At 47.6% G+C, this 26,159-nt stretch overlaps 2 protein-coding genes across 2 annotated transcripts in view; one reads left to right on the top strand and one right to left on the bottom strand.

Annotated features, from left to right (window-relative positions):
- The window catches only part of LOC124013884, a 75,266-nt gene extending 65,292 nt beyond the window's left edge, over positions 1 to 9,974 (bottom strand). Inside the window, exons 1-8 of the mRNA XM_046328435.1 lie at positions 9,939 to 9,974; positions 9,703 to 9,772; positions 8,490 to 8,620; positions 6,631 to 6,719; positions 4,021 to 4,120; positions 3,287 to 3,330; positions 2,693 to 2,770; positions 168 to 364 (exon numbers count right to left, since the gene is read on the bottom strand). Of these exons, the coding sequence (XP_046184391.1) occupies positions 168 to 364; positions 2,693 to 2,770; positions 3,287 to 3,330; positions 4,021 to 4,120; positions 6,631 to 6,719; positions 8,490 to 8,620; positions 9,703 to 9,772; positions 9,939 to 9,974 (745 nt within the window). The remainder of the gene's footprint in view (positions 1 to 167; positions 365 to 2,692; positions 2,771 to 3,286; positions 3,331 to 4,020; positions 4,121 to 6,630; positions 6,720 to 8,489; positions 8,621 to 9,702; positions 9,773 to 9,938) is intronic.
- On the top strand, positions 5,402 to 25,957 carry fga (fibrinogen alpha chain). Its single transcript, XM_046328506.1, has 9 exons — positions 5,402 to 5,405; positions 14,157 to 14,230; positions 20,721 to 20,837; positions 21,040 to 21,223; positions 21,866 to 21,914; positions 22,591 to 22,687; positions 23,313 to 23,509; positions 23,625 to 24,382; positions 25,137 to 25,957. The coding sequence occupies exons 2-9, from the start codon at positions 14,177 to 14,179 to the stop codon at positions 25,883 to 25,885; spliced, it is 2,205 nt and encodes a 734-aa protein (XP_046184462.1). The 5' UTR covers positions 5,402 to 5,405; positions 14,157 to 14,176; the 3' UTR covers positions 25,886 to 25,957.
- Positions 25,958 to 26,159: the final 202 nt, after the last annotated feature.

The following is a 26,159-nucleotide window of genomic DNA, read 5'->3' as shown; positions in this document are numbered from 1 at the left end:
TAAATACTTTTTTGCCCCACTGTGTTGTGTGTGACTAAATACTTTTTGTGTGTGTGTGTGTGTGTGTGTGTGTGTGTGTGTGTGTGTGTGTGTGTGTGTGTGTGTGTGTGTGTGTGTGTGTGTGTGTGTGTGTGTGTGTGTGTGTGTGTGTGTGTGTGTGTGTGTACCTGCTACTTCAGTGATGTTGACGTTAGAGAAATCACAGGTGGCGTCAGGAAGCAGGTATTTCTGCGGGTCACCGATCTCGTACACCAGTTGCTCGGCAACCGTCCCGAACGACACCAATCCGCCTGTTTTGGGCGGCTTGGAGAGAATGAAGGAACCATCAGCTGAACACTCCACCACTGGGAATCCCATGTTATCCCTGGGAGGGATGGAGAGAGAGGGGAGGGAGAGGGGAGAGAGGGAGGGAGGGAGGGAGGGAGGGAGGGTAGGGAGGGAGGGAGGGAAGGTAGGGAGGGAGGGAGGGAGGGAGAGGGAGGGGGAGGGAGGGAGGGAGGGAGGGAGAGGGAGGGAGGGAGGGAGGGAGGGAGGGAGGGGGAGGGGGAGGGAGGGAGGGAGGGAGGGAGGGAGGGGGAGGGAGGGAGGGAGGGAGGGAGGGAGGGTAGATTTGGGGAGGGAGGGAGGGAGGGAGGGAGGGAGGGAGGGAGGGAGGGAGGGAGGGAGGGAGGGAGTCAGTCAGTAGTAGTAGTAGTAGTAGTAGTAGATTTGGTAGTAGTAGTAGTAGTTTGGTAGTAGTAGTAGTAGTAGTAGTAGTAGTAGTAGTAGTAGTTGGTAGTAGTAGTAGTAGTAGTATTGGTGGTAGTAGTAGTGCAGTAGCAGTAGCAGTAGCTGTAGTAGTAGTAGTAGTAGATTTGGAGCAGGTAGTAGTAGTAGGGAGGGTAGTAGTAGTAGGGCAGGGAGGGAGGGCAGCAGCAGTGGCAGCAGGCACCAGCAGGTAGGGAGTAGGCAGCAGGAGGGAGCAGTAGTAGTCAGCAGTAGCAGTAGCAGCAGCAGTAGTAGTAGTGGTGGTAGTAGTAGTAGTAGTAGGTAGGTAGTAGTATTGGTAGTAGTAGTAGTGGTATTAGTATTGGTAGTAGTGGTAATAGTATAGGTATTGGTAGTAGTAATAGTAGTATTGGTGGTAGTAGTAGTAGTAGATAGTAGTAGTAGTAGTAGTAGTAGTATTGGTGGTAGTAGTAAGTAGTAGTATTGGTAGTAGTAGTAAGTAGTAGTAGTAGTATTGGTGGTAGTAGTAGTAGCAGTAGGTGGTAGCAGTAGTAGTAGTAGTGGTAGTAGTAGTAGTATGGTGGTAGTAGTAGTAGTAGTAGCAGTATTGGTGGTAGCAGTAGGAGGGAGGGAGGAGGGAGGGAGGGAGGGAGGGAGGGAGAGAGAGAGAGGAGAGAGAGGGAGGGAGGAGGGAGGGAGGGAGGGAGGGAGGGAGGGAGGGAGGGAGGGAGGGAGGGAGGGAGGGAGGGAGGGAGGGAGGGAGGGAGGGAGGGAGGGAGGGAGGGAGGGAGGGAGGGAGGGAGGGAGGGAGGAGGGAGTAATAGTAGTATTGGTGGTAGTAGTAGTAGTAATAGTAGTAGGTAGGAAGTAGTAGTAGTAGTAGTGGTAGTAGTATTGTAGTGGTAGTAGTAAGTAGTAGTATTGGTAGTAGTAGTAATAGTAGTATTGGTGGCAGTAGTAATAGTAGTGGTAGTAGTAGTAGTAGTAGTAGTTGTAGTAGTAGTATTGGCAGTAGTAGTAGTATTGGTAATAGTAGTAGTAATAGTAGTATTGGTGGTAGTAGTAGTAGTAATAGTAATAGTAGTAGTATTGGTAGTAGTATTAATAATAGTATTGGTAGTAGTAGTAGTAGTAGTAGTAGTTGTAGTAGTAGTATTGGCAGTAGTAGTAGTATTGGTAATAGTAGTAGTAATAGTAGTATTGGTGGTAGTAGTAATAGTAGTTGTAGTAGTAGTAGTATTGGTAGTAGTAGTAGTAGTAGTAGGTAGTAGTAGTAGCAGTAGTTAGCGGTAGTAGTATTGGTAGCAGTAGTAGTAATTAATAGGTAGTAGTAGTAGTTGAATAGTAGTAGTAGTAGTAGTAGTTGTAGTTGTAGTAGTAGTGGCAGTAGTAGTAGTATTGGTAACAGTGGTAGTAGTAGTATTGGTGGCAGTAGTAATAGTAGTTGTAGTAGTAGTAGTATTGGTAGCAGTAGTAGTATTGGTAGCAGTAGTAGCATTGGTAGCAGTAGTAGCATTGGTAGCATTGGTAGCAGTAGTAGTATTGTTAGCAGTAGTAGTATTGGTAGCAGTATTGGTAGCAGTAGTAGCATTGGTAGCTGTAGTAGCATTGGTAGCAGTAGTAGCATTGGTAGTATTGGTAGCAGTAGTAGTATTGGTAGCAGTAGTAGCATTGGTAACAGTAGTAGCATTGGTAACAGTAGTAGCATTGGAAGCAGTAGTAGTATTGGTAGTATTGGTAGCAGTAGTAGTATTGGTAGCAGTAGTAGCATTGTTAACAGTAGTAGCATTGGTAACAGTAGTAGCATTGGTAACAGTAGTAGCATTGGAAGCAGTAGTAGTATTGGTTGCAGTAGTAGTAACAGTATTATATTCAACGGTAAGAGGTAAGAAAGATAAGACATTACTGTATAATATTGTTCTCTCATAAGAGGTAGTAGATGGAGCTAGCATTGGGACAGGAAATAACTGTATGATGTCCTCACCAGTCGGGTACTGTGTGCCAGTCCGTGAATATGCCGCCTGTTGCCTGGGCACCACACTCTATGAGGTGGCCTGCAAGACTGAGAGAGGGAGCAAGGTTTAAAGATCACTTAAACGACTGTATTCTGGAACGGCTCATGCCTCATAGTAACCTTCCCTGTGCTCATGCCTCTCAGTAACCTTCCCTGTGCTCATGCCTCATAGTAACCTTCCCTGTGCTCATGCCTCATAGTTACCTTCCCTGTGCTCATGCCTCACAGTAACCTTCCCTGTGCTCATGCCTCATAGTAACCTTCACTGTTCTCATGCCTCATAGTAACCTTCCCTGTGCTCATGCCTCATAGTAACCTTCCCTGTTCTCATGCCTCACAGTAACCTTCCCTGTTCTCATGCCTCACAGTAACCTTCCCTGTTCTCATGCCTCACAGTAACCTTCCCTGTGCTCATGCCTCACAGTAACCTTCCCTGTGCTCATGCCTCATAGTAACCTTCCCTGTGCTCATGCCTCATAGTTACCTTCACTGTTCTCATGCCTCATAGTTACCTTCACTGTTCTCATGCAAGGAAACAAACAAAATATCAAAGTTTGTTTTTACCTCCCAGCTGCCAACAGGTCATAGTTGTTTTGCTTCCACCCAAACTGTCAGAAAGATAACACAATACAACCCATCACATCACATCCCAACCCATCACATCCCAAACCATCACATCCCAAACCATCACATCACATCCCAACCCATCCCATCCCAACCCATCACATCACATCACATCCCATCACATCCCAACCCAACCCATCCCATCCCATCCCATCCCAACCCATCCCATCCCAACCCATCACATCCCAACCCATCCCATCACATCCCAACCCATCACATCCCAACCCATCCCATCCCATCATCCCATCCCAACCCATCACATCCCAACCCATCCCAACCCATCCCATCACATCCCATCCCAAACCATCACATCACAAACCATCACATCCCAAACCATTACATCCCAACCCATTACATCCCATCCCAACCCATCCCATCCCAACCCATCCCAACCCATCCCATCCCAACCCATCCCATCCCAACCCATCCCAACCCAACCCATCACTCACACACACACATGCCACACACACACTCACACATGCCACACACACACTCACACATGCCTCACACACTCACACACACACACACACACACACACACACACACACACACACACACACACACACACACACACACACACACACACACACACACACACACACACACACACACACACACACACACACACACACACACACACACACACACACACACACACACACACACAAACCTACAGAGTGCATAAGAGGTCCTAGGGCGACAGCACTGTCCACACATCTCCCTGTGACTACAATGTCAGCCCCCAGGTCTAGACACCTCTGGATGGGCACTGCACTGTGGAGAGAGGGGAAGAGGGGGTACGCCATGAGTACACAGTGGCAGAATACCTGACTGGCCCTAAATTAAAGAAAGCATTGACTATGTACAGATTCAGTGAGCATAGCCTTGCTATTGAGAAAAGCCGCCTTAGGCAGACTTGGCTCTCAGAGAAGACAGGCTATGTGCACACTGCCCACAAAATGAGGTGGAAACTGAGCTGCATTTCCTAACCTCCTGCCCAATGTATGACCATATTAGAGAGACATATTTCCCCTCAGATTACACAGACCCACAAAGATTTTGACAACAAATCCAATGTTGATAAACTACCATATCTATTGGGTGAAATTCCACAGTGTGCCATCACAGCAGCAAGATGTGTGACCTGTTGCCACAAGAAAAGGGCAACTGGTTGTAAATAAAACCTATATTTATGCTGATTAATTTTCCCTTTTGTACTTTAACTATTTGCAAGGAAGGATAGAGGGAGAGTGAGGGGAGGGAAGGATAGAGGGAGAGTGGGGGAGGGAAGGATAGAGGGAGAGTGGGGGAGGGAAGGATAGAGGGAGAGTGGGGGAGGGAAGGATAGAGGGAGAGTGGGGGAGGGAAGGATAGAGGGAGAGTGGGGGAGGGAAGGATAGAGGGAGAGTGAGGGGAGGGAAGGATAGAGGGAGAGTGGGGGAGGGAAGGATAGAGGGAGAGTGGGGGAGGGAAGGATAGAGGGAGAGTGGGGGGGGAGGGAAGGATAGAGGGAGAGTGAGGGGAGGGAAGGATAGAGGGAGAGTGGGGGAGGGAAGGATAGAGGGAGAGTGAGGGGAGGGAAGGATAGAGGGAGAGTGGGGGAGGGAAGGATAGAGGGAGAGTGAGGGGAGGGAAGGATAGAGGGAGAGTGGGGGAGGGAAGGATAGAGGGAGAGTGGGGGAGGGAAGGATAGAGGGAGAGTGGGGGAGGGAAGGATAGAGGGAGAGTGAGGGAGGGAAGGATAGAGGGAGAGTGAGGGGAGGGAAGGATAGAGGGAGAGTGAGGGGGAGGGAAGGATAGAGGGAGAGTGGGGGAGGGAAGGATAGAGGGAGAGTGGGGGGGAGGGAAGGATAGAGGGAGAGTGAGGGGAGGATAGATAGGAGGAGAATGGAAGAGGGAGGGATAGAGGGAGAGTGGGGGGAGGGAAGGATAGAGGGAGAGTGGGGGAGGGAAGGATAGAGGGAGAGTGGGGGAGGGAAGGATAGAGGGAGAGTGAGGGGAGGGATAGGAGGAGAATGGAAGAGGGAGGGATAGTGGGAGAATGTGGGGATAGAGAGAGGTGAGGAGGGAGGGATAGACAAAGAGGGGCAGAGGGAGGGATAGATTGAGAGTGAGGGGGAGGGATAGAGGTAGAATAGGGGAGGGATATAGGGAGAGTGGGGGGAGGTAGGGATAGAAATAGGAGAGTGGGAGATGGAGGGAGGGACCGACTGGGACAGAGGGAGGGAGGGAGAGAGGGGACAAAGTGGGGCAGGGGAGGGAGAGAGAGTGGGGCAGAGGGAGAGAGAGAATAGAGATATAGGGAGAGGGGAGGGAGGGAGAGAGGAGAGTGGGAGATGGAGGGACAGTAGGAGAATGAAAGAGGGAGGGAGAGACCGGGGACAGGAGGGAGAGAGAGGGGGCGGAGGGAGAGAGAGACAGAGAGTGGGGCAGGAGGGAGGGAGGACAGAGAGTGGGGAGGAGGGAGAGAGAGACAGAGAGTGGGGCGGAGGGAGAGAGACAGAGAGTGGGGAGGAGGGAGAGAGAGAGACAGAGAGTGGGGGCGGAGGGAAGAGAGACAGAGAGTGGGGCGGAGGGAGAGAGAGACAGAGAGTGGGGCGGAGGGAGAGAGAGAGAGTGGGGGGCGGTGGGAGGGAGAGAGAGTGGGGCGGAGGGAGGGAGAGACAGAGAGTGAGGCGGTGGGAGGGAGAGACAGAGTGGGGCGGTGGGAGGGAGAGACAGAGTGGGGCGGAGGGAGGGAGAGAGAGACAGAGAGTGGGGCGGAGGGAGAGGCAGAGAGTGGGGCAGAAGGGAGAGAGAGTGGGGCGGAGGGAGGGAGAGAGAGTGGGGCGGAGGGAGGGAGGGAGAGACAGAGAGTGGGCGGAGGGAGAGGGGCAGAGGGAGGGAGGGAGAGAGAGAGTGGGGCGGAGGGAGGGAGGGAGAAAGAGGGGGGCGGAGGGAGAGAGAGGGAGAGACAGAGAGTGGGGCAGAGGGAGGGAGAGACGGAGTGGGGCGGAGGGAGGGAGAGACTGAGTGGGGGCGGAGGGAGGGAGAGAGAGAGTGGGGCGGAGGGAGGGAGAGAGAGAGTGGGGCGGAGGGAGGGAGAGACAGAGAGTGGGGCAGAAGGGAGTGTTTTATGCTAAAAAACAATCCAACATTCTCTTGTTCTAACAGTATATAAGAGTTCAGAATTGGTCTAACAGTATATAATAGTTCAGTATTGGTCTAACAGTATATAATAGTTCAGTATTGGTCTAACAGTATATTATAGTTCAGTATTGTGTTTCTATTGGTCCCAAACTTACCCCAGGTAGGCATTCATACTGTGGACGGTTGTAGGCAGCTTAGACCTGCTCACCCCATCAGCCATTCTCACCTCAGACAGACTGCCTTTCTGGAGGAGAGGAGAGAAGGGAGGAGGAGAGGAAAGGAGGAGGAGAGGAAAGGAGGGAGGAGAGGAAAGGAGGGAGGGAGGAGGAAAGGAGGGAGGAGGAAAGGAACGAGGGAGGAGAGAAAAGGTAGGAGGAGAGGCATTGGCAATCTATGCTAATGGGGGTCACCTTGGGGTCATGATAGGGGCTGCACAAAATGATTGATGTTTTATAATAATTGATTATGCTTATGTTGTATTAATAGAAGGGGAAGGGCTATAAGACCCTAGGGTCCTGGACCACAGATTAGCAATATATATATGCAGTATAAGGTTTAATACTCCACAGTTCTTTTCTAGTCTCTGCCTCTTATAGGAAACGGTCTGAGCAGATGTGTGAGTTATTGCGGTCAAAACAGGGTGTCTGTGAGAAAGTGCCTCAAGGCTAAACAAGATACACGGACACAGACACCTGCAGGGGAATATTATAGATAAGAGACAAGTCAGACACACCACTGTAAGCCACACGTGAATGGAAAATTATTGCTGAGCCCTTAACACTATCGTTTTCTCCTGCAAGTTTGTCTAACTAACGTGAATGGAAAATTACTGTATATGCATGGGCATGGTCTCATGAGTAGAAGGTGTTGATGTAGGCAGTTACATCACTAGGGGTTGACTGCAAGTATATAAAAGCAACTTTGACCCGTTTTATTTTGCAGAACTCTGAAACATACATACGTGTTTCTATTGTCAACATCTGTCTGCAATTAATACGTTTATTGATTTACTTAAAGAAGATATTGTCTGGCTGCTGATTTCACCAATTAGCCAATGATTGACCAGGAACAAGGAACCTACCCCGACAATGCAAAGCAATAGAGAATTACATTGAACGAAATTATGACAATGATGACAAAGAGCGGAGATGATTGTGTACTTCAGGAAACAGCAGAGGGACCCCCCCCCCGATCCACATCGACGGGACAGTAGTGAAGAAAGTAGTAAGTTAAGTTCCTGCGCGTACACATCACGGACAAACTGAAATGGTCCACCCACACAGACAGCGTGTTGAAGGCGCAACCAGTGCCTCTTCAACCTCAGGAGGCTGAAGAAATGTAGCTTGTCACCTAAAACCCTCACAAACTTTTACAGATGCACAATTGAGAGCATCCTGTCGGGCTGTATCACCGCCTGGTACAGCAACTGCACAGCCCTCAAACGCAAGGCTCTCCAGAGGGTAGTGCGGTCTGCACAACGCATCACCAGGGGCAAACTAGCTGCCCTCCAGAACACCTACACCAGCCGATGTCACAGTAAGGCCAAAAAGACCATCACGGACAACGACCACCCGAGCCACTGCCTGTTCACCGCGCTATCATCCAGAAGGCGAGGTCAGTACAGGTGCATCAAAGCTGAGACAGAGAACTGAAAAACAGCTTCTATCTCAAGGCCATCAGACTGCTCAACAGCACATAGAGGCTGCCTACAAAGAAAGTCACCAGTCACTTTAACAATGTTTACATATCTTACATTACTCATCTCATAGGTATTTACTGCATCCTATATCATCTTGCCTACATTGCTCAGCCGTCCATATATCTATATGTACATATTCTTATTCCATCCATTTAGATTTCTGTGTATTAGCTAGTTGTTGGGGAATTGTTAGATTACTTGTTGGTTATCACTGCATTGTCGGAACTAGAAGCACAAGCATTTCGCTACACTCGCATCATCTGCTAACCATGTGTATGTGACTAATAAAATAGGATTTGATTTGAGAGTACATACCAGAGCCATGAGGTCATCTCCAGTCACCACGGCGACCTTGAGATCAAGTCCCGCTTTCTTGACTACTTCCTGTATAGCGGCAGCGCACGCCAGCGGGTTCACACCCCCGGCATTACTGACCACCCGGATACCTACACAAACACACATTACTGACCACCCAGATACCTACACACACACACATTACTGAGCACCCAGATACCTACACACACACATTACTGACCACCCGGATACCCACACAAACACATTACTGACCACCCAGATACCCACACAAACACATTACTGACCACCCAGATACCTACACAAACACACACACACACATTACTGACCACCCAGATACCCACACAAACACATTACTGACCACCCAGATACCTACACAAACACAAACACACATTACTGACCAATCTAGTAATATATTGATGTGGAAGGTTAACATGATAACAGATCTAGTAATATATTGATGTGGAAGGTTAACATGATAACAGATCTAGTAATATATTGATGTGGAAGGTTAACATGACATCTAGTAATATATTGATGTGGAAGGTCAACATGATAACAGATCTAGTAATATATTGATGTGGAAGGTTAATATGATAACAGATCTAGTAATATATTGATGTGGAAGGTTAACATGATAACAGATCTAGTAATATATTGATGTGGAAGGTTAATATGATAACAGATCTAGTAATATATTGATGTGGAAGGTTAACATGACATCTAGTAATATATTGATGTGGAAGGTTAATATGATAACAGATCTAGTAATATATTGATGTGGAAGGTTAACATGATAACAGATCTAGTAATATATTGATGTGGAAGGTTAACATGATAACAGATCTAGTAATATGTTGATGTGGAAGGTTAATATGATAACAGATCTAGTAATATATTGATGTGGAAGGTTAATATGATAACAGATCTAGTAATATATTGATGTGGAAGGTTAATATGATAACAGATCTAGTAATATATTGATGTGGAAGGTTAATATGATAACAGATCTAGTAATATATTGATGTGGAAGGTTAATATGATAACAGATCTAGTAATATATTGATGTGGAAGGTTAATATGATAACAGATCTAGTAATATGTTGATGTGGAAGGTTAACATGATAACAGATCTAGTAATATATTGATGTGGAAGGTTAATATGATAACAGATCTAGTAATATGTTGATGTGGAAGGTCAACTTGAAGGTCCTACCTTTCTTATGGATGTCATGTATAAAGGGAGCTATAGCTATTTGGACAAAGTCAGGGGCATAACCCATATTCTGAAAGAAGAAGAAATAGATTGATTAGATAACTAAAATGGGTTATTGATAGGTTACTGATGAATAGGTGGATTCACAGGCTTCTTGACCTGGTGATTATTGATACTTGCCCAGGAATCAAAGGTAATTGACAAGAAAATTAATGATTGATAGGTAATGAGCTCACAGGCATCTTGGTCTTGGCCACGGTGAGGAGAGACATGGTGATCTCACTGAGGTAGTCAAACACCAGGTAGTCTATCTGCCCACTGTATATCAGCTGGGGGACTGAGAGAGACAGAGAGACAGAGAGAGAGAGAGAGAGAGAGAGAGAGAGACAGAGAGAGAGACAGAGAGAGAGACAGAGAGAGAGACAGAGACAGAGACAGAGAGAGAGACAGAGAGAGAGACAGAGAGAGAGAGAGAGAGAGAGAGAGAGAGAGAGAGAGAGAGACAGAGAAAGAGAGAGAGAGAGAGAGAGAGAGACAGAGAGCGAGACAGAGAGCGAGAGACAGAGAGAGAGACAGAGAGAGAGACAGAGAGAGAGACAGAGAGAGAGAGCGAGAGACAGAGAGAGAGAGAGAGAGAGAGAGAGAGAGAGCGAGAGACAGAGAGAGAGACAGAGAGAGAGAGACAGAGAGAGAGACAGAGAGAGAAAAGTTCCATAAATACTTTATCTGCTAAAAGTGAATCCATTGATCCAAGCTAACCATAATCATATCCATTGATAATGTATTTAGATAGATAGTTAATGTTGTCATAAATGGACATAACACATGAATATAAGAGCTTAATTCTATAACACTCTACACTATAGGGTCTTGGCCAAAAGTAGTGCACTACATGCGAATAGGGTGCCATTTGTAATGCAACCCTCGAGTCTCTGAGGTCAATGTTGAATGAACTCTGTCCTAGTTGGCTAGACTAGAGAACAAGTCATGTGCCTCGACGACTACAACCATCGAGGTCTCTCTTACCTGAGGCCGCCGTATCTCCCCAAAACCCGGACGCGCATCCTATCCTAACGGTGTCCTTCTTTGCTGAAGAGGTGTAATGTGTCGCGCATTCAAATCGATGCTTTGGGAAAGTTCTGCTGGACGAGTGCAGAAATCTCGCCAAGTTGCAAGCAAAAGCGGGTGTTTTCAAGCAAAAAACATTTGTCAGCCGTTGGACCCTCAATGCGTGGACGACACGGGATAAATAGGTGATATTAGACATTGTAATTAAAAATAGTTTAACCTGAATAAATCGAGAAAGTCAACTCTGGAAGTTCAAGATACATTTAACTCGTGCTACGACCAAAATAGTCCGTGTAGGAACCCAGGTTGGGCCAATTTTCGGTCCGCTCCGGTGATTGTGTCGTTTTGGAAATGGACGCATGATGGGGCTAGATGTAGACATATACGAGGCTATAGGTGATTGAAGTTGTAGTCGACCTCATTCATTTCTTGTTTAAAACATGATTGAGGATGTTGTGATTGTCACTGAGTCACTTTTACATTGAGTCAACCCAGTCTCCTATTTCTAACTGATGCGTAGTATTACTATTTAATGTCGAAGTTTCAAAGTTCAGGCTACAACAGTCCAGTGAAATTATTACCTTGAGAGCTCTTTCCAAACAATGTCGAAATAATAATAACAATATAAAAAATATATATATATTTTTAAATAAAGTAATTATAAAAACTACACAAGAACATACTGTCCCTTCCCTTTTCTATGGGAGGGATCTGAACTCAGGTCAGCAGAAACTAACACTGACTCTTTAGTCATATGGGTAATTTAATTCCCATTTGGACTGAGGGTGACACTGATTTTTAAAGTCGCGGGGCCACCTATTGACGAGACCATGAGCCTGACTAATGTCTGCTGACCTTCAGTAGGCTTTCAGGGTCTAATGTTCGGATGTTATCTCTAATGTAGGCGTCCAGGGTATAGTGTATTATTGACAAGTACTTCATATTCTTCAAGGACCATTTTTTCATTTTAATTGGTCTTGTAAACGTTTGGTGTTGAAGGTAGATATAAGTATAATCTCAGTATAATCTCTGATCAATTGACTTTATAGTCAGACAGTTTTAACAAACTCTTCAAAGCAATGATTGGTCTAGGAGATAGAACAATACATCATCTGCATACAATGATGATTAACATGATTCTCTTTTCCAATTGGAATTATTTTCATTTGGTCATGTGATCTAATCATGGCGGCAAAGGATTCTATGACCAAAGCAACAACAAAAAAATCCTACACTGGTCGGACAGCCTTGCCTTGTCCCTTCGGACAACAGGAAGGGGGCTTCTGCCCATTGGTGAATTATAATGTTTTTTTTTTATCCAAATATTGGAACAAAATAAAACCTTGATAATGCAGACATTCCACTCTGTTGAATGCTTTTTCAGCATCAAGGGAGACTTCAATATTTGGGGTCGTAAGATCATTGTCATTGTGGGGCAGCTCCGGTATATGGCACTGCGTCTCTAGTGCTGGTGGCGTCACTACAGACCCCGGTTCGGTATCCAGGCTGTATCACAACCGGCCGTGATTTGGAGTCCCATAGGCCGGTGCACAATTGGTTCAGCGTCGTCCGGGTTTGGCCGGGGTAGGCCGTCATTGTAAATAAGAATTTGTTGTTCACTGACTTGTCATGGTAAAATAAAAATATATAAAAAAGGAATGTCAAAATTGTCTACATAAATTATCAAAGGAGAGACAAACCCAGTATGGTCTTTATAGATGAGATTGGGCAGCACAGATTGTAGATCCAGAGTTAATCATTTAGCAATCAATATTTAATCGTAGGCTTTCAGGGTACAGTGTACTATTGACAAATTATTGAGTGAAGGGAAGCACACGGATCCGTCACCTCCGTGACTTGGACACATCAGATATTGTTCCTATTTGCTGTCCTGTGTGGGGGTGGGCACTGTACGTGATGACTAGAGTTCCTATTCGCTGTCCTGTGTGGGGGTGGGCACTGTACGTGATGACTAGAGTTCCTATTCGCTGTCCTGTGTGGGGGTGGGCACTGTACGTGATGACTAGAGTTCCTATTCGCTGTCCTGTGTGGGGGTGGGCACTGTACGTGATGACTAAAACACACATCAGATATTGTTCCTATTCGCTGTCCTGTGTGGGGGTGGGCACTGTACATGATGACTAAAACACACACAGTGCTAAAACATTATCAAGACTAGCCTGGGAGCCAGCCGGTCTGCTTGTACTGTCGTGACAATGAGCAATAGAGTTGGTGAGAGCAGAAAGAGATCCGGAACCAGGCTACAGAGGGACAGTCTCTTTAAGAACTGCTGGGTCAAGAGATCTGGAACCAGGCTACAGAGGGACAGTCTCTTTAAGAACTGCTGGGTCAAGAGATCTGGAACCAGGCTACAGAGGGACAGTCTCTTTACTGCTGGGTCAGAGATCTCTTTTTAAGAACTGCTGGGTCAAGAGATCTGGAACCAGAACTGCTGGGTCAAGAGATCAGGCTAGAGGACAGTCTCTTTAAGAACTGCTGGGTCAAGAGAAGAGATCCGAACCAGGCTCTGGAACCAGGCTACAGAGGGACAGTCTCTTTAAGAACTGCTGGGTCAAGAGATCTGGAACCAGGCTACAGAGGGACAGTCTCTTTAAGAACTGCTGGGTCAAGAGATCTGGAACCAGGCTACAGAGGGACAGTCTCTTTAAGAACTGCTGGGTCAAGAGATCTGGAACCAGGCTACAGAGGGACAGTCTCTTTAAGAACTGCTGGGTCAAGTCAACTCCGTCAGAGAAGAGATGACAAACAACAACCACAAAGAAACAAAAATAATTTAAAAAACACTGTTACTTAATTAATGGCTGTGGTTTTATTCCAAAAACATACCTCCTCTGTTCTTCTCTCATTTTCTCCCCTCTACTCCTTACAGCTACCCAGTCTGTCCAGGGACAGTGTATATTAAGTGTCTATTCATATATTATTGTATATTAAGTAGAAGTGCTGATCTAGGATCAGTTTAGCCTTTTTAATCACAATGAATACGATTACATGGACAGGGAAGGGGATGGGGGGTGGGTGGACAGATCCTAGATCAGCCCTACTACTCTGGGACGCTTGATAAATATGACCCCAGACACAACCTTTCTGGAATGATCGTCTAAGCCTGCCAATCAATCAGTTTGGAAACCCCAGATAGCCAATCAGTGACTAACTCCTGAGGCTGTGTCCCAAAAGACACCTATTCCCTATGTAGTGTACAACTTTTGACCAGAGCCCTATGGGTCTGCCTACGGGCCCTGGTCAGAAGGTAGTGCACTCTATAGGGATTAGGTGCTATTTGGGACTAAAAGGGGTTTGTCAACAAGTAGAGTCCGATAATATAAAGCTTCAGAGGCTCGAGGAAACAGTATTCTAGACCAGCATAGAGAGAGAGAGAGAAAGAGAGATGAAGATACTACATTTCTTCGGTGTCTTCCTGACTGTCCTTTCCTCCACTTGGGTACGATAACATTATTCATTATTAATCATTTTTAATTTAATAGTTTTAATTACTTTAATTACTAGATATACATATATTTATTTCTGAGGTATTTGTGAGGTGCCTTTTTTTGGAAATATGTGTTTTTTTTAAATATACAGAGGATTCCAAATGTATTCCTTCCATTGACTTATACCACATTTTGTTTGCGTTACAGACTGAATTCAAAATGGATTAAATCGATTTTTTTTTCTCTCTCAACCATCTACACAAAGTGAAAACATGTTTTTCGAAATGTTTGCACATTTATTCAAAAGGAAACACAGAAATATCTAATTTACATAAGTATTCACAGTCCTGAGACAATACTTTGTAGAATCACCTTTGGCAGCGATTACAGCTGTGAGTCTTTCTGGGTAAGTCTCTAAGAGCTTTCCACACCTGAATTGAACATTTGCCCATTATTCTTTAGTATTAGGATGTTGCCTGTGCTTAGCTCCATTCCATTTTTTTTATCCTGATAAACTCCCCAGTCCTTTAAAGATGACAAGCATACCCATAACATGAGGCAGCCACCACTATGTGTTGTATTGGATTTGCCCCCAAAACAAACCAGATGTTTTGTGAATACTTGTAATCTGTTTCCTTCTTTTCACTTTTGTCATTTAGGTTTGTATTGTGGACAAACTACAATGTTGTTGATCCATCCTCAGTTTTCTCCTCTCACAGCCATTTAAACTCGGTAACTGTTTTAGGAAGGACGCCTGTATCGTTGTAGTGACTGGGTGTGTTGATACACCATTCAAAGTGTAATTAATAACTTCACAATGCTTATTAATTATATTTTAACCATCCACCAATAGGTGCCCTACTTTGAGACATTGGATAACCTCACTGCTCGACTAAGGGATCTTACAAATAATTGTATGTTACAGAGGTGAGGTAGTCTTTCAAAAAGCCTCTTAAAGTTCGGACCCTTTTTATCAATTTCCACTTAAAATGACACAAATCTAACTGCACCCGAAGCAAGGATATTTAATTATAATATAATGAATTGAAAGGAAACACTGAAGTTTGTGGAAATGTGAAATTAGTGTATGAAATATATTAATCTTCGTTACCACCATAGTCCCTGTGCCCAAGAACACAAAGGTAACCTGCCTAAATGACGACCGCCCCGTAGCACTCACGTCTGTAGCCATGAAGTGGCACTCACGTCTGTAGCCATGAAGTGGCACTCACGTCTGTAGCTATGAAGTGGCACTCACGTGGCCACACTCACGTCTGTAGTCATGAAGTGGCACTCACGTCTGTAGCCATGAAGTGGCACTCACGTCTGTAGTCATGAAGTGGCACTCACGTCTGTAGTCATGAAGTGGCACTCACGTCTGTAGCCATGAAGTGGCACTCACGTCTGTAGTCATGAAGTGGCACTCACGTCTGTAGCCATGAAGTGGCACTCACGTCTGTAGCCATGAAGTGGCACTCACGTCTGTAGTCATGAAGTAGCACTCACGTCTGTAGCCATGAAGTGGCACTCACGTCTGTAGTCATGAAGTAGCACTCACGCAGCCATGAAGTGGCACTCACGTCTGTAGTCATGAAGTGGCACTCACGTCTGTAGTCATGAAGTGGCACTCACGTCTGTAGTCATGAAGTGGCACTCACGTCTGTAGTCATGAAGTGGCACTCACGTCTGTAGTCATGAAGTGGCACTCACGTCTGTAGCCATGAAGTGGCACTCACGTCTGTAGCCATGAAGTGCTTTGAAAGGCTGGTCATGGATCACATTAACACCATTATCCCAGAAACCCTAGACCCACTCCAATTCACATACCACCTCAACAGATCCACAGAGGATCTCTATTGCACTCCACACTGCCCTTTCCCACCTGGACAAAAGGAACACCTACATTAGAATGCTGTTCATTGACTACAGCTCAGCATTCAACACCATAGTGCCCTTAAAGCTCATCAATAAGCTAAGGATCCTGGGACTAAACACCTCCCCCTAAACTGGATCCTGGACTTCCTGACGGGCCGCCCCCAGGTGGTAAGGGTAGGTAACAAGACCATACAAACGCTCCACACCGCGTGGCCGCGGCCACCCTAATCTGGTGGTCCCAGCGCGCACGACCCACGTGGAGTTCCAGGTCTCCGGTAGCCTCTGGAACTGCCGATCTGCGGCCAACAAGGCAGAGTTCATCTCAGCCTATGCCTCTCTCCAGTCCCTCGACTTCTTGGCACTGACAGAAACATGGATCACCACAGATAACACTGCTACTCCTACTGCTCTCTCTTCGTCCGACCCACGTGTTCTCGCACACCCCGAGAGCTTCTGGTCAGCGGGGTGGTGGCACCGGGATCCTCATCTCTCCCAAGTGGTCATTCTCTCTTTCTCCCCTTACCTATCTGTCTATCGCCTCCTTTGAATTTCATGCTGTCACAGTTACCAGCCCTTTCAAGCTTAACATCCTTATCATTTATCGCCCTCCAGGTCCCCTCGGAGAGTTCATCAATGAGCTTGATGCCTTGATAAGCTCCTTTCCTGAGGACGGCTCACCTCTCACAGTTCTGGGCGACATCCTCTCTGCCTCCTTCTTTCCACTCCTCTCCTCTTTTGACCTCACCCTCTCACCTTCCCCCCCTACTCACAAGGCAGGCAATACGCTCAACCTCATCTTTACTAGATGCTGTTCTTCCACTAACCTCATTGCAACTCCCCTCCAAGTCTCCGACCACTACCTTGTATCCTTTTCCCTCTCGCTCTCATCCAACACTTCCCACACTGCCCCTACTCGGATGGTATCGCGCCGTCCCAACCTTCGCTCTCTCTCCCCCGCTACTCTCTCCTCTTCCATCCTATCATCTCTTCCCTCTGCTCAAACCTTCTCCAACCTATCTCCTGATTCTGCCTCCTCAACCCTCCTCTCCTCCCTTTCTGCATCCTTTGACTCTCTATGTCCCCTATCTTCCAGGCCGGCTTGGTCCTCCCCTCCCGCTCCGTGGCTTGACGACTCATTGCGAGCTCACAGAACAGGGCTCCGGGCAGCCGAGCGGAAATGGAGGAAAACTCGCCTCCCTGCGGACCTGGCATCCTTTCACTCCCTCCTCTCTACATTTTCCTCCTCTGTCTCTGCTGCTAAAGCCACTTTCTACCACTCTAAATTCCAAGCATCTGCCTCTAACCCTAGGAAGATCTTTGCCACCTTCCCCTCCCTCCTGAATCCTCCTCCCCCTCCCCCCCTCCTCCCTCTCTGCAGATGACTTCATCAACCATTTTGAAAAGAAGGTCGACGACATCCGATCCTCGTTTGCTAAGTCAAACGATACCGCTGGTTCTGCTCACACTGCCCTACCCTGTGCTCTGACCTCTTTCTCCCCTCTCTCTCCAGATGAAATCTCGCGTCTTGTGACGGCCGGCCGCCCAACAACCTGCCCGCTCGACCCTATCCCCTCCTCTCTTCTCCAGATCATTTCCGGAGACCTTCTCCCTTACCTCACCTCGCTCATCAACTTATCCCTGACCGCTGGCTACGTCCCTTCCGTCTTCAAGAGAGCGAGAGTTGCACCCCTTCTGAGAAAACCTACACTCGATCCCTCCGATGTCAACAACTACAGACCAGTATCCCTTCTTTCTTTTCTCTCCAAAACTCTTGAACGTGCCGTCCTTGGTCAGCTCTCCCGCTATCTCTCTCAGAATGACCTTCTTGATCCAAATCAGTCAGGTTTCAAGACTAGTCATTCAACTGAGACTGCTCTTCTCTGTATCACGGAGGCGCTCCGCACCGCTAAAGCTAACTCTCTCTCCTCTGCTCTCATCCTTCTAGACCTATCGGCTGCCTTCGATACTGTGAACCATCAGATCCTCCTCTCCACCCTCTCCGAGTTGGGCATCTCCGGCGCGGCCCACGCTTGGATTGCGTCCTACCTGACAGGTCGCTCCTACCAGGTGGCGTGGCGAGAATCTGTCTCCTCACCACGCGCTCTCACCACTGGTGTCCCCCAGGGCTCTGTTCTAGGCCCTCTCCTATTCTCGCTATACACCAAGTCACTTGGCTCTGTCATAACCTCACATGGTCTCTCCTATCATTGCTATGCAGACGACACACAATTAATCTTCTCCTTTCCCCCTTCTGATGACCAGGTGGCGAATCGTATCTCTGCATGTCTGGCAGACATATCAGTGTGGATGACGGATCACCACCTCAAGCTGAACTTCGGCAAGACGGAGCTGCTCTTCCTCCCAGGGAAGGACTGCCCGTTCCATGATCTCGCCATCACGGTTGACAACTCCATTGTGTCCTCCTCCCAGAGTGCTAAGAACATTGGCGTGATCCTGGACAACACCCTGTCGTTCTCAACTAACATCAAGGCGGTGGCCCATTCCTGTAGGTTCATGCTCTACCACATCCGCAGAGTACGACCCTGCCTCACACAGGAAGCGGCGCAGGTCCTAATCCAGGCACTTGTCATCTCCCGTCTGGATTACTGCAACTCGCTGTTGGCTGGGCTCCCTGCCTGTGCCATTAAACCCCTTCAACTCATCCAGAACGCCGCAGCCCGTCTAGTGTTCAACCTTCCCAAGTTCTCTCACGTCACCCCGCTCCTCCGCTCTCTCCACTGGCTTCCAGTTGAAGCTCGCATCCGCTACAAGACCATGGTGCTTGCCTACGGAGCTGTGAGGGGAACGGCACCTCAGTACCTCCAGGCTCTGATCAGGCCCTACACCCAAATAAGGGCACTGCGTTCATCCACCTCTGGCCTGCTCGCCTCCCTACCACTGAGGAAGTACAGTTCCCGCTCAGCCCAGTCAAAACTGTTCGCTGCTCTGGCTCCCCAATGGTGGAACAAACTCCTTCACGACGCCAGGACAGCGGAGTCAATCACCACCTTCCGGAGACACCTGAAACACCTGAAACCCCACCTCTTTAAGGAATACCTAGGATAGGATAAAGTAATCCTTCTCACCCCCCTTAAAAGATTTAGATGCACTATTGTAAAGTGGCTGTTCCACTGGATGTCATAAGGTGAATGCACCAATTTGTAAGTCGCTCTGGATAAGAGCGTCTGCTAAATGACTTAAATGTAAATGTAAATGTAACAACACATCTGCCACGCTGATCCTCAACACGGGGGCCCCTCAGGGGTGCGTGCTCAGTCCCCTCCTGTACTCCCTGTTCACTCATGACTGCATGGCCAGGCACACCATCATTAAGTTTGCTGATGACACAACAGTGGTAGGCCTGATCAACGACGAGACAGCCTATAGGGAGGAGGTCAGAGAACTGCCCCCCCCCCCCCCCCTCTTTTACATCGCCGCTAACTCTCTGTTATCATCTATTCATCGTCACTTGAATGACTCTACCTACATGTACATATTACCTCAACTAACCGGTGCCCCCGACTCTGTACGGGTACCTCCCTTTATATAGTCTCGCTATTGTTATTTTACTGCTCTTTAAACACTATTATTGCAAACAGAGTTGATCAACTTATTATGTCACTTGTTAAGTAAGATTTTACTCCTGAACTTATTTAAGCATAACAACTCTCTGACATTTCAGCTTTTCATTTTTAATAAATGTATAACCATTTTTTTTTAAACATAATTCTACTTTGGCATTATGAGTTATTGTGGGTATGCCAGTAAAATCGAAACATAAGTAATTCTATGAAATTCAGGCTGTAACACAACAAAATGTGGAAAAAGTCAAGGGTTGGGAATATTTTATGAAGGAAAATAATGTTTAAATATATACATATATAAGACATGTCAAAATATTTATATATATATATTTATATATATATATATATATATATATATATATATATATATATATATATATATATATATATATATATATACACATATACATATATATACACTTTAAGCACAAACTACACGGTGACAAAAATGCTAAGTTCAGTATTTTTTTATCTTGAATATGTTAACATACATTTGTTTAATATTAATGACATTTTTAGTTGTCTTATTCTTTCTCTCTCTCTCCCTCCTCACCCCTCTGCTCCCCACCCCTCCCCCGCCCTCTCTCTCTCTGCCCCCCTCCCCCTCTCACTCTCTCTCTCTCTCCCTCTGCTCCCCACCCCTCCCCCCGCCCTCTCTCTCTCTGCCCCCCCCCCCCCTCTCACTCTCTCTCTCTCTCTGCCCTCTGCTCCCCACCCTCCCCCCCCCTCTCTCTCCCTCTGCTCCCCACCCCCTCTCCCTCTCTCTCTCTCTCTCTGCTCCCCTCCCCTCTCACTCTCTCTCTCCCTCTGCTCCCCACCCCTCCCCCTCTCTCTCTCTCTCTCTCTCTCTCCCCCTCTGCTCCCCACCCCTCCCCCTCTCTCTCTCTCTCTGCTCTCCCCCCTCACTCTCTCTCTCTCTCTCTCTCTCCCCTCCTCACCCCTTTCTCTCTCTCTTTCTCTGCTCCCCACCCCTTCCCCCCTCTCTCCCTCCTCACCCCCCTCTCTCTCTCTCCCTCTCCCTCCTCACCCCTCTCTCTCTCAGGCTGAGGACGTAGCGACCGTATTGAGCCCTCGTGGAGCCAGGCCAGTAGAACATGGTTACAAGGCTGATAAATGTGCCACAGAGAAGAACTGGCCTTTTTGCTCAGATGATGACTGGGTAAATCACCGTTTCTCTTTACCTAATGGATGACTTTTAAACAGAAATATACTTTTAGATATATACAAACCTTCTGTCTATGTCCTGTACTGTAACTCAGCCTCTCCTCTCTCCTCTTCCCCTCTCTTCCACCTCTTCCTCCACATCCTCTCTCCTCTCCTCCTCTCTTCCCCCTCTCCTGCTCTCCTCTCCTCCTCCCCAGGGTCCTAAGTGCCCGTCAGGTTGTCGTATCCAGGGTCTGTTAGACAAGGCAGACCATTCCCTGCTGAAGAAGATAGAGAAGATTAGGCAGCTCCTGGACCAGAACAGAGCCAAACACCGCTCTGCCGACCAGGCATCCAAACAGACCTATGACTACCTCAAGGAGAAACTCACCTCCAACGCAGGTGAGACGGGATAAGATTGATCAGTCAGCTTTGTTTGGTTCCTTTTGATCTCTCTCTCTCTCTCTCTCTCTCTCTCTCTCTCTCTCTCTCTCTCTCTCTCTCTCTCTCTCTCTCTCTCTCTCTCTCTCTCTCTCTCTCTCTCTCTCTCTCTCTCTCTCTCTCTCTCTCTCTCTCTCTCTCTCTCTGTCTCTCTCTGTCTCTCTCTCTCTCTCTCTCATCTCTTCTCTATCTCTTTATATCTCTCTCTCTCTCTGTATAGATGTTAACCATTCCTCTCCATCTGTCCCAACAGGTGTCTGTATAGATGTTAACCATTCTCTCCTCTGTCCCAACAGGTGTCTGTATAGATGTTAACCATTCCTCTCCTCTGTCCCAACAGGTGTCTGTATAGATGTTAACCATTCCTCTCTCCTCTGTCCCAACAGGTGTCTCTCTGTCTCTCTCTCTGTCCCTCTCTCTGTCTCTCTGTTAACCATTCCTCTCCTCTGTCCCAACAGGTGTCTGTATAGATCTCTAACCATTCCTCTCTCTGTCTCAACTGTCTCTAGATGTCTCTCTCTGTCTCTCTCTCTCTCTCTGTCCCAACAGGTGTCTGTCTCTGATCTGTCTCTGTCTCTGTTCCTCTCCTCTCTGTCCCAACAGGTAATGACAACAGCTTCTCTGACCTCTCTCTCTCTCTCTCTCTCTCTCTGTCTCTGAACTCTCCTCTCTCTGTCTCTCTCTCTCTCTCTCTGAGTCTCTCTCTCTCTCTCTGATCTCTCTCTCTCTCTCTGTCTCTCTCTCTCTCTCTCTCTCTCTCTCTCTCTCTCTCTCTCTCCTCTCTCTCTCTCTCCTCTCTCTCTCTCTCTCTCTCTCTCTCTCTCTCTCTCTCTCTCTCTCTCTCTCTCTCTCTCATCTCTTTCTATCAATTTATATCACTCTATCTCTCTCTGTATAGATGTTAACCATTCCTACCATCTGTCCCAACAGGTGTCTGTATAGATGTTAACCATTCCTCTCCTCTGTCCCAACAGGTGTCTGTATAGATGTTAACCATTCCTCTCCTCTGTCCCAACAGGTGTCTGTATAGATGTTAACCATTCCTCTCCTCTGTCCCAACAGGTGTCTGTATAGATGTTAACCATTCCTCTCCTCTGTCCCAACAGGTGTCTGTATAGATGTTAACCATTCCTCTCCTCTGTCCCAACAGGTGTCTGTAGACCATTCCTTCCTCTGTCCCAGAGGTGTCTGTATAGATGTTAACCATTCCTCTCCTCTGTCCCAACAGGTGTCTGTATAGATGTTTTCCTAACATCTGTCCCAACAGGTGTCTGTATCCTTGTTATTCCTCTCCTCTGTCCCAACAGGTAATGACAAAATATTGGCAGTTTCAGAGTGTTGACTCAAGATCAAGATTATCAGAGGATCCTCAACGCTCTGAAGACCAGCATCAAAGACCAGGTTATAGAGATGCAGAGGATGGAGGTGAGATTAAGATGATAACGATGATGATGAAGACCAGGGTCAGAGACCATGTTCTAGAGATGAGGAGACAGTCCCTCTCTCTCCACAGAGAGTGTTTCCACACGTGAAGTCAGCATCCTTGTTATTCCTCTGGTTTGAGAGAACAGAAATATTAGTTTCAGAGTGTTGACTAGATGATTATCAGAGGATACTCAGACATATTAAATGACGACATGGTGATGAGAGGAAGAGGAAGAGTTATATGAAGACATGGTGATGTGAGGAAGAGGAAGAGTTAAATGAAGACATGGTGATGTGAGGAAGAGGAAGAGTTAAATGAAGACATGGTGATGTGAGGAAGAGGAAGAGTTATATGACGACATGGTGATGTGAGGAAGAGGAAGAGTTATATGAAGACATGGTGATGTGAGGAAGAGGAAGAGTTAAATGAAGACATGGTGATGTGAGGAAGAGGAAGAGTGCTGAAAAACAGTTTTTTATTTACCTCCATTCTCCCCCCCCACCACCCCCTATCTCAACATCCTCCCCTTGACCCCCTCCCCACCCCACTCTTTCCCCCACCCTCCCTCCTCACCCCACTCTCCCCTCCCTTCTTATCCCCCCCCCCCCCACCCCCCACCGCCAGGTGGACATCGACATCAAGCTGCGTTCCTGTAAGGGGTCTTGTAAGGGCTACGCTGAGTTCTCCGTCGACCAAGCATCCTACGTGGCTCTGGACAAGCAGATGGACCAGCTGGAATCGCAGAGGGTTCAGTCTGTGGAGGCCGTCAGCACGCTGTACGTCATGAAGAGCCGACCGCTTAAAGACGTCGTGGTCGACAGGTGAGCAGGAGGATGTTGCTGTCGTTTTCTCCTGCCCCTCTATCTCCACCCCCCCCTCCCTTCTAATCTCCTCTTTTCCTCCCCTCTCCCGTACCCTTCTCTCCCCCTCTCTCAGCAAGTACAAGTCCGGCCTGGCTGAGGAACAGAAGGAGGTTTTCTTCCCGGAGGTGAAGACCGTGAAGCTGACCTTGGAGACCCAGGGGTCCAGCGCTTCGTCTGCCGCCACTGCCAGCCAGGTCCCGGGTACGCACTTCCAGCCTTCGACTTCAGGCTCTTCATCGTCATCGGGTTTGTCAACGGGGTCGGGGACGAAGGACGGGCCGAGGAAAACGATCACGGAGCTGGGTGGTGGATGGGGGACAAGGGGGGATGGAGTTGGGGATTTCTCTAAAGGGATGGGTGGGCTGGGAAGTCTCGGAGGTGGAGATTTCGCCACTACTGGTCACCTGACCACTCAGACGTCGAGCTGTACCAAGACGATGAAAAGGACGATAGTACATACGAAGGATGGGCCAGTGGAGCGCATCGAGGAAGTATCGGGTGGACTCGGCTGTGAGGCGCTGAAGCTCGGTGGCGGAGGAGGAGGGGGGAAGGGCGAATTCTTCCCATCCCTCACCTCCTCCTCTTCCTCATCCTCCTCTTCCTCCTCCTCGTTCACCAAAACCACGAGCCACGGCGGCACCAAGGGAAGCAGTAGCATTCTCACCAGCACCAAGACCGGTGGCACCGGCGGCGATTTCGGAGGTGATCCATTCGGAATGGATCTCGGAGCGTTCATGCGCGGGAATGACGAAGACGACATCCCAGATTTCCACGCCCGCAGCGTGAAGAATAGCGTCCGGAGTGAGCGGCAGGCGGATTATGTGGGAAAAGGTACATCTGACCTGGAGTAACCGCCCAGCAGTTGACCTAGCTAGCCACTGTTAGCATCTTAGCCTAGCAGCCGTTAGCAATTAGCATGTTAGCCTAGCCTCCATTAGCACCTTAGCCTAGCAGCCGTTAGCAATTAGCATGTTAGCCTAGCAGCCGTTAGCAATTAGCATGTTAGCCTAGCAGCCGTTAGCAATTAGCATGTTAGCCTAGCCTCCATTAGCACCTTAGCCTAGCAGCCGTTAGCAATTAGCATGTTAGCCTAGCCTCCATTAGCCCCTTAGCTAAACTGCCAATAGCAATTAGCACCTTATGCTAGCAGCCGTTAGAGGTTACAGTCTTAGCCAGAAGCTTTTAGCGTATTAGCTAGCAATCAGAAGTGAAACATTGCTAATTTTGTCATAGCTCAAAGCAAAGCTTATATTGTAAAATTAACTTTCAGAATCTGATGAACAGTAGCCAAATTAACAAAGATGTGTAAGCTAGTTCAGCCATTGCTCATATTATGTGGTTGTAGCGAACATTTTTTTTAAACAAATTGTATAAAGCTTTACAGAGATACTGTATAAGATATGCTGTTCTGTACATATTACTGGATGTTCACGAAATATTCAATGAATAATAAGTGTAATCATGGAGAACGAAAGGACTGCAGTAATTTCTCTTCACTGAAAAGGACAACACTAAATTCACTACTGAATTCCGGTCTCACCATTCTTCCCGGCCACTAATCCGTAGCTTCTCCGTCTGTTTTCAGATTGTTCTGACATCCAACGAAATCATCTCACAGGGGAAAAGAGCGGCCTGTACAAAATCAACCCCTCTGCCTCCCTCTCCCCCTCCACTCCGAACGGGATAGTGGAGGTTTACTGTGACCAGGAAGGTTTTCTAGGAGGGTGGACCCTGGTCCAACAGAGAGCTCATGGGGGGGTTAGCTTCAACCGTTCCTGGGCAGACTACCAGGAGGGGTTCGGAGGAGTGGACGGTCAGGGTAAAGGGGAGGTATGGCTCGGGTTGAAATACCTCCATCTTCTGACCCGGGAGGACAGCATGCTGAGGGTAGAGCTAGAAGACTGGGAGGGAGGGGAGGCGATAGCCGAGTACACAGTGAAAGTGGGGTCCGAGGCTGAGGGGTATCAGTTGACCGTGGCAGAGTATTCAGGTGATGCAGGAGATGCTTTAGTCAAGGGAGAGTCTAGTTCAGGGAGTCAGGGGTCGCTCGGCTTGAGGTCGTTCCTCTCCCACGAGGGGATGAAGTTTAGTACCTTCGATAAGGATAATGACCAATGGGAGGAGAGCTGTGCAGAGATGTATGGCGGCGGCTGGTGGTATAATAACTGTCAGAGGGCTAACTTAAACGGAGTCTACTACAAAGGGGGGAAGTATGATCCTGGTAGCAACGTTCCATACGAGATAGAAAACGGAGTGGTGTGGCTGACGTACAAACCAGCTGACTATAGTCTGAAAACCACCCGCATGAAGATACGACCGCTCGCTATGGCCTGAGAGAGAGAGAGAGAGAGAGAGGGAGGAGAGAGAGAGGGAGGGAGAGATGGAAGGAGAGAGAGAGAGAGAGAGAGGGAGAAGGAGAGATAGAGAGAGAAGGAGAGAGAGAGAGAGAGAGAGAGAGAGAGAGAGAGAGAGAGAGAGAGAGAGAGAGAGAGAGAGAGAGAGAGAGAGAGAGGAGAGAGAGAGAGAGAAGAGAGAGAGAGAGAGAGAGAGAGAGAGAGAGAGAGAGAGAGAAGGAGAAGGAGAGATAGAGAGAGAGAGAGAGAGAGAG

The sequence above is a fragment of the Oncorhynchus gorbuscha genome, linkage group LG25 (assembly GCF_021184085.1).
Source record: "Oncorhynchus gorbuscha isolate QuinsamMale2020 ecotype Even-year linkage group LG25, OgorEven_v1.0, whole genome shotgun sequence".
Classification (NCBI taxonomy): Eukaryota; Metazoa; Chordata; class Actinopteri; order Salmoniformes; family Salmonidae; genus Oncorhynchus; species Oncorhynchus gorbuscha.
Note: the sequence above shows the minus strand (reverse complement) of the source record. Positions and strands in the feature narration are given on the sequence as shown.